Raw genomic sequence first — 8,279 nt, forward strand, 5'->3', positions numbered from 1 at the left:
AAATATATAATGTCCTCATGAGGACTATAGTTTTGAGGATGTGTGTGTGTAATTCAACATGTCAGTTCCTAAAAACGTATATGAATAAACTAGAGATGAAAGCATAAACATTTCTAAATAAAACGTAGACAGAACAACAACAACATAAGAATTGATCCTTTCAGCCAGGAAAAGAGACCCTAAAATTTTATAATCATTTGCCTGGTGAACAAATCCCATCAATGAAAACCAATCCAAGCATAATTGAACCTTTATATGCAAAAGAAACGGGAAAGAATTTTACTTCAAGGAGGCTGAGAAGCTCGCCAGTGGATGAAGGAGGTGTAGAGAGCTCAATTCCAGACTCAATGAGCATCTCCTCAAGCTCCTTTTGTGATGGAAGAGGTGCAGCAGCAGCAGGAGAAGCCATCATTCTCAGCAAACAGAGTTCTCCCCTTCAATCAAGACTGAAAACCCTAGAACTAAAGAACCCAAATTGTACTTCACTCGAAAAGAGGACCCACAGACACCCAATCCAGCAAATGTAAATCCGGATAAAGAAATTCTGAATTGGAGTTGACAAAGCGGATAAAGAAATGCTGAATTGGAGTTGACAAAGCCGATAAAGAAATTCTGAATTGGAGTTGACAAAGCGGATAAAGAAATGCTGAATTGGAGTTGATAAAGAACGTAACGAACGGTTTGTGTGTGGATTCCTGCTCATTTTTGCGTGGTTGTACAATGTTGAGTTTGGAATCCGTGTAATCCGGCCTGGATTCTTCTGCTTTTTGCGTGATTAATTCCATTCCATACCAAACAAAATCCATATGCGCTTCTAAGTCGCGCTCTGAAGAATCAACTGCCAATTGTCGCCAAAGCTCTTCATAGGATTTTTGAATTTTTGTTTTGGAGGCGAAGGGCCTTGGAGATGGCCTTAATGTCTCTGATCAAATATAGTGAAAATTACACTTTTCCCCTTAATATGTTATAGTATTTTTCCTCTTGAATTATTCATACATTTATATTTGTTCCTTCCATTCTTTTAAAATTGACATTTTTTGTTCAATTTTAAATATGTTTTTAGATTATTAAAAATAATAGTAAAATAAGTAAAAGACACTATTTACAAATATTATATTATAATTTTAAATTATGCTAGTAACAAAATTAATACTTGAATATAAATTTAGTAATAATAAATTATATGTGTTTAAGTCTTAATTCTGTTGTTAGTATTATGTTAAAATTGTAATTACAGAGTATAATATGTGTAAATGGTGCTTGCTTTTGCATTTATTTTTATTCTCATATATAAACCAGTTTTTACCTTGGAAGGGACATTACTTTTTCATATTGAGCCCCAATCTTTCTTGTTATCAGTATTCTGCTCATCCACAAGAGCCTTGTAAGTTTTTTTGAAAGTAGAGCCTTATAAGTTGTAACAACTTTTAACTGCAAAGTGACTTCAGCCTTCCCTCATCCAAATTAGTTTATCATCTCTTTTGAACATGGGCATGGGAATGTTGGTGATGAGATTGGTGTCGCGATGGTTACATATATTCTAAATTGTGTCCACGTCCCAACTTTGCTCCTGGTTGTTGAGAGGGGAGGAAATAACATCATTTTCCAAAAAGGGAAAGGTGGTGTGGTGATATGTGGATTTGAGGGATCATGAAGCCATATGTCTCTCCAAATATTAATGGAGTTACCATTACCAATCATCCACTGGCTATGATTTATGATGATTTCCTTAGTGGTTAAGAGATTGTTCCAAATAAATGATGGGTTGTTGTTACTCCTAACATCTAAAAATGAGGAGCCTGGGTAGTATTTTGCTGGGAAGACTCTTGCAACAAGGGACGAGGAGAATTGAATGAGTCTCCAAGCTTGCTTGCATAATAGTGCGATGTTAAAGAGGTCGAGTTTCTGAAAGCCAATACCACCCCAATCTTTGGGAATACAAAGGTGTGCTCAAGATTTCCATCGAATATCCTTGCGGTTGCCATATTTTACCCCTACCAAAAAGCATTCATAGCACATTCGATTTCTCTCGCAATCTCCTTTGGTATTTGAAATACGCGCATAGCATATGAAGGTAGTGCTTGTATCACACTTTTTATAAGAACTTCTTTTCCGGCACTTATAAGAATTTGTGATTCCAGCTACTGATTCTGCTAAGAACGTTATTATTAAAGAACCCTAAAATCTCCTTTGTGTTTCATCCTACTAGTGACGGTAAGCCGATATAATTTCTAGAATTCCCTATCCCTCCAATCTCTAGAATGTTGCTTATCATAGATCTCAAATTGTCATTAACATTAGGGCTTAGAAAAATTAAGAGTTATGTTATTCAACATTCAAACTTTTCTCTTCCCCAATAAAGTGTTTCACGTTTCACGTCTCAAAATGAAATGGTCTCACACACTTATTTTTTTTTTCTCTACCCATCAATTATAAGTCATATTATGAAAGAATTTATGAGATATCTCCATATTAAATTATGTGTGAAATAATACAATAATAACTATCTTCTCCCAAATATAATAATGAATTATGTCTACTTCTTTTATGCTTTTCAAGTTGTACATTATATTAAAAATGTATTTTAATATTTTCAACCAAATTTCCCTTACACCACTAAATATTTCATTATGAAAGTATTAATTATTTTTAGGCACAAGTGTCAAATAGGCTCATCCACTACTGCGAAGTGCTCAATTCCCACCCTGAACTAAATTAAGTGTCAAATAGGTCTATTTACCAGCTAAATTTGTTCAATTGACTTTTTTTTACAGGTTGCCTGTTTAATTATTAAAATAAATAAATATATAAAATAAAATAAAAGAATTAAAAAAATTAAAAAAAAAAAGTAATAACAGCCACCGGCTGTCCTCGCCGGACAGCCGGTGGCTGCCCTTTCAAAGACAGCCGTGGCTGTCCGGCGAGGACAGCCGGACAGCCACGGTTGTCTAATATGAGGTCATGGCTGTCCGGATATGAGAAAACATCACTTCTTCTCGAGTAAGCTAGCGCAGGCGAAGAAGTCAACAAATTCGCCATTAAAATCTCAAGCTTAGCTTCTTAATGGATAACATCATATCAGCAACGAACAACAAAAGATAGATAGATAATGGATATGAGAAAGCTGCCGCAAGACGCCATTGAAGAGATCCTCTCGAGGTTGCCACCCAAACCACTAGGAAGATGCAAATGCGTTTCTAAATCCTGGCACGATTTAATCTCCAGTAGAAATTTTGTGAAGAAACATCTCGATCGAACCCTGTCCAATCCCCCCGACAGCCCTTTCAGAATCCTCACGTATTGGTGCTATGAGTCACTGGATTATGAGTCGCCGTCCGCCCTCACATCCACCCCAGACTCCGATGATGTCTTGATGGACCTCGACGATCCTCTTGGGCCCGAGGAACCGTGGCTGTTTTTTTTTTTTTTAATTTAAATTATTTTATTTTATTTATTTATTTTAATAATTAAATATGCAACATGTTGGTTACCTGTAAAAAAGGCCAAATAACCTGTAAAAAAGGGTAATTGAACAAATTTAACTAGTAGATAGACCTATTTGACATTTAATTAAGTTCAGGGTGGGAATTGAGCACTTCGCAGTTGTACATGGACCTATTTGACACTTGTACCTTATTTTTATGCTTTTTAAGTTGTACATTATATTTAAAATGTTATATTTTAATATTTTCATATCAAATTGTCCTTACACCATTAAATATTTCATAATGTAAGTATAATTAATCAATTGTCTAATTAATTATATTTGTAAATTGTAATACATTACTTACCAAACTTTAAAATTGTGTGTGAAATAATTTTTAAAATAAAATATAAATTTTATCATAATTAAAAGTTGGAGTTATACTTTTGAGTATTATTTGTATGTTTTTTAAATTGGGAGAGAAGAAAATCGTAATTACTATTCGATAATATATATTGGATAAATTTATTTTTATGTAATAGGTGGCAAATCACATATGAAAGATAAATTACACTTAAAAAAGTATATATAATAGGCTCCACAGCTCAACCCAAAGAGTAGGAGAATTATGCTAATTCCACTCAGCCACTACTTTCGGAGCATAATATTTTTTCTAAATTAATTTTATTAAATATTACAAAGCCTTATTTTGTAATATATATATATATATATATATATATATATATATATATATATATATAAAAGTAATGGAAATAGTTTTTTTTTTAATCCGTGAATTGTGGCATAATGGACAACTTAGTCCCTCATTTTTTTGAGCCTTTTAATTAGTCTCTCATGTCAAATATTTGTTCAAACCTAACGATAGTTTGTAATAATCGATACATTAAAAGGACAATAATGTACATTTTTTAGATATTTCTTTTCTTCAATCACTACCACAACAGTCATATATTGTATTCCATTATCTACCATTATTGAGGTAATTTTACTCTGAAAATTCAAACATCCATCTTCCAAGAAAGTTACAGGTATATGTTTGAAGTTTAATTGATTAAAAGATGTCCCAAGTTTCAAATTGTATGTCTTTTGAAAGGTATTAAGAATTTCGGTGTAGATGTAAGGATGCACTTACCAATTAGGATGTCTTGAAATTATATCACTTCAAGTAAATGTTTCCGAGCATTCCACAAAAAGTAAGTGTTTATTTTATCTAATGTGAGTACTTCAGTTACCTTTTGCATTGTTCAAAATTTTGAGAAGTGGTTAATACAAATTTATCCAAATTTTGTATTTGTTAATGAAAGAGTATTATGGGATGTTTAGGTGGATAGTTATGATGTACATCCGTATGATGGTGCATACGGATGCAAAAACGACGTCGTTTTATTAAAAACGCGCATTCCACTTAAAAAAAAAATCAGTTTCGATTCCCATCAACAGCATTATGTTATTCATTCATTCTGGAATTTTAGTTCATAGATTCTGAAATTTTAGTTCATCGATTCTGAAATTTTAGTTCATAGATTCTGGAATTTTAGTTCATTCATTCTGGAATTTTTAGTTCATGGATTAGATTCTGGAATTTTAGTTCATCGATTCTGGAATTTTAGTTCATCAATTCTGGAATTTTAGTTCATATGTTGTTGCTGGGAATCGAAACTGATTTTTTTTTTTTTTTAAGTGAGACACGTTTTTAATAAAACGACGTCGTTTTTGCATTCGTATGCACCATGCATGGTGCATACGGATGCACATCATAATTTTCCGGATTAATATAAATGTTTATGAGTGTGTTGTGAAGATTATCAGAGCGTTATTGAAGATGCTTGATAAAAAGGAGAATGAGAATGACATGTTAAAACTTGAAATTGGAAAAAAGAAAAAAAAAAAAAAGGAAATTGTGTTTTGGAAATTTGTAGTAAGTCTTTTTTTTTTTCTTTTTTTGAAAGGAAAATTTGTAGTAAGTCTAATTGGTTAATTTTTTATTTTATTATTTTTAAAAAAGGAAGAAGAAGCAAGCTCAATCATGTGTAAAAGGACCTCCAAATGGACAATTCAGTAACTAAATGGCACTACAAATATAATATGGAACTAAGTTGTCCATTATATCATAATTAAGGGACTAAAATAATCATTTTTTCTATAAAGTAATATTAATAATCAATTGAATTGAGAGTCTTAATCTGTTTAGACTAGTCCTTGGCCAGCCAAGAGAAAGTAGGTTAGACCAAATTAATTAAAATTATATCGAGGACTATAGGTACATAAAAATAATATTGTGTGTATGTGAAAATAATACAGTAAGTATATAAAAATGGAACCAACAGTAGTAAATTTATATATACCTATAGATTTATTTTTGAAAATTGGGAGAAAGAAAGAAAAGAAAAAGAAACTGGGTGAAACACACAAGCACCCACCGCCTTAACAAGAGTGTGGGCAACATGGTTGACGCCCATATGAAAAAAACGAACATTACAACCAACTATGTTAGTAATAAGACTACGACAATCACAGGCAATGGAACCAACGTATATACGGTCTTCTTTAAAGTCTACTAGATTTAAAAATAAAAAAAAAAATAAAAAACCAAGAAATCCGTTTCAACTCGAACATTGATCATCCTAGCACCTCCTTCATCGCTAATGTTTCTGAACCATTGTGAAAAAGTTTCCCCAGAAACAGCTGGCACAGCTAAGGAAGAAACCGCCCAAACACGCTAAGCATATGAACATTCACACAAAGCTAAGCATGCATGGTGTCTTCATCCCCTTCTCCACATAAAGGACATTCTGGTGGAATCTCTACCGTACCCTTCTACTCCTTAGATTAATAGTAGTACACATGATGTTCCTAAGAGCTCTCCAGATTAGGGATGTCAATTCTCCCGTCCTCAATCCCTGCCCCCACGAGGATGGCGATTGGGAAAAAAAATTGAAGAACGTGAGTGGGGATTGAGAATGTTTTCAATTTCCCGTGGGGGACGGGAGTGGGGATACCCCTCCCTGCCCCGCCCCGTTCCCAATTTTTTAGAAGATAGAAAGTAGGATATTCAGAGGGCAATAGAGGGAATTTTATGCAACCCCATAAACTACTGAAATATCTGCACATTGGGCATATGCACCTTGTGCTTTTTCGTGTTAGGATCAAAAGAAGAATTCACTCCCTCATAAAACCTGTAAAGAGAAAAGAACAGAAGATATAACGAGAATCGCTTGCACAATTTTCAAGACAACTTAAATTGTACATCTTAAAGTGCATAAGCTACATGTTTACAAACTAAATGCAACAATTTGTATATTTATCATAGGATTAAAATAATGTAAATGTGATATCTCAAAAGGATTCATCTTTGAGACCTATAACCTTAAGTGTCAAATTTATAAGATTGCATTTGAAGTTCAAAAACACAAGCTGATAACAACTGATGGAAATTGTCAAATGTTGTAATCAATGGAACAAGTGATGCTTTCCATTTCAATAGGTACTAATGGAACAAGTGAAGCTTTCTATTTCAATGGGTACTAAGACAGTCATTACATTTACCATCTTAAGTACTTGCCTTTTATTCAAGGGCCACCAAACTCTGACTTTAGCCTCTACCAATTCTTTTCTGTAATCTTTAATAGTATGAAGCTTTTCAGAATCCTGAATATGAATAAAATCTATAAGTGTATACAATTGGTTATAAATTTTGTCCAAAAGACAGTAATGGCTGTTGAGTTTGTCTCATATATGGATTAGGAATAAGTGTTTGTCTCATACTAGGAGTAGGAGTGAAACGGATAGACCCTTTGTACAGGGATTAGATGCCTATAAATATATTGGTTGTATCCCCAAGGGTTGTGTCACCACTATCACCATCACAAATAATAAGAGAATACTTTCACTCCCGTGGATGTAGGCACATTGCCGAACCACGTAAATCTTGTCTTCTTTATCCTTTACTGCCATTATTATTTTTCTTGTTCTTATTAATCTCAACAAATTAGTATCAGAGCATAGTTGAGATGGCTAGTTCAAGTACAAAATTTGAGGTATCAAAGTTTGATGGTATAGAGAATTTTGGGTTATGGCGATCTAGGGTAAAGGATTTGTTGTCATATCGGGGCATTCTGAAAATCTTGAAGGCGGAAAAACCAGCAAATTTGGAAGAGGTTGATTGGAAAGATTTGAAGAAGCAGGAAGCTACAGATGTGGTACATGCTGATGACTCTTATTATAGTGAAGGTGATGTTCTAGCAATTACAAGGAACAAGTTCGAATATTGTTTGGACTTGTTGGATGTTTCTAGATACTAGATGAGAAAGTGGTGAGGAGCGCTATAGTGTTAGGGGCAGCGCGGATACCAGGAGGGGTCGTGGACCTGGTATCGGTATGGGCCAGTATGACACTGGTATAGTGGTATGGACCAGTATGGCACTGGTATAGGTCGGGCTTGGCATGAGTCATGGCTGGTATGGGTTGGGCTTGTCATGAGACATGGACCTGGTATGGGCCGGGCTTGGCATGAGTCACGGCTGGTATGGGAGGACTTCTCGGGACGACGAAGAAGTTCGTGAACATGCACTGGGAAACGTTTGATGCTGCGTTGTGCGTGTTGCTGGCCAGTGGTAATTGCTGGTTAGTGGAGCATTGGGCAAGGCACACGGGTTTAGTGTGACTTTGCAGGGCGCTGTTGTGTTGGGGCAGCGTGGATACCAGGAGGGGATATGGACCTGGTATGGGCCGGATGCAGGAAGTCAGCTGAACGGGGCAGTTAGCATGAGCCGCGGCTGGTATAACAAGTCGATGACTGAGGGACGAATGGCTTGGGACAAAGCGGTTCGTGTAC

The 8,279-nt window shown here is 34.9% G+C and overlaps 1 protein-coding gene across 1 annotated transcript in view; it reads right to left on the minus strand.

The window, feature by feature from the left end:
- LOC109165340 (sister chromatid cohesion protein PDS5-like) overlaps window positions 1-764 on the minus strand; it is a 31,517-nt gene extending 30,753 nt beyond the window's left edge. The window contains exon 1 of the mRNA XM_019314059.1: window positions 284-764. Coding sequence (XP_019169604.1) covers window positions 284-412 — 129 coding nt within the window. The 5' untranslated portion in view covers window positions 413-764. The remainder of the gene's footprint in view (window positions 1-283) is intronic.
- Window positions 765-8,279: the final 7,515 nt, after the last annotated feature.

The sequence above is a fragment of the Ipomoea nil genome, unplaced genomic scaffold (assembly GCF_001879475.1).
Source record: "Ipomoea nil cultivar Tokyo-kokei standard unplaced genomic scaffold, Asagao_1.1 scaffold3069, whole genome shotgun sequence".
Taxonomy (NCBI): Eukaryota; Viridiplantae; Streptophyta; class Magnoliopsida; order Solanales; family Convolvulaceae; genus Ipomoea; species Ipomoea nil.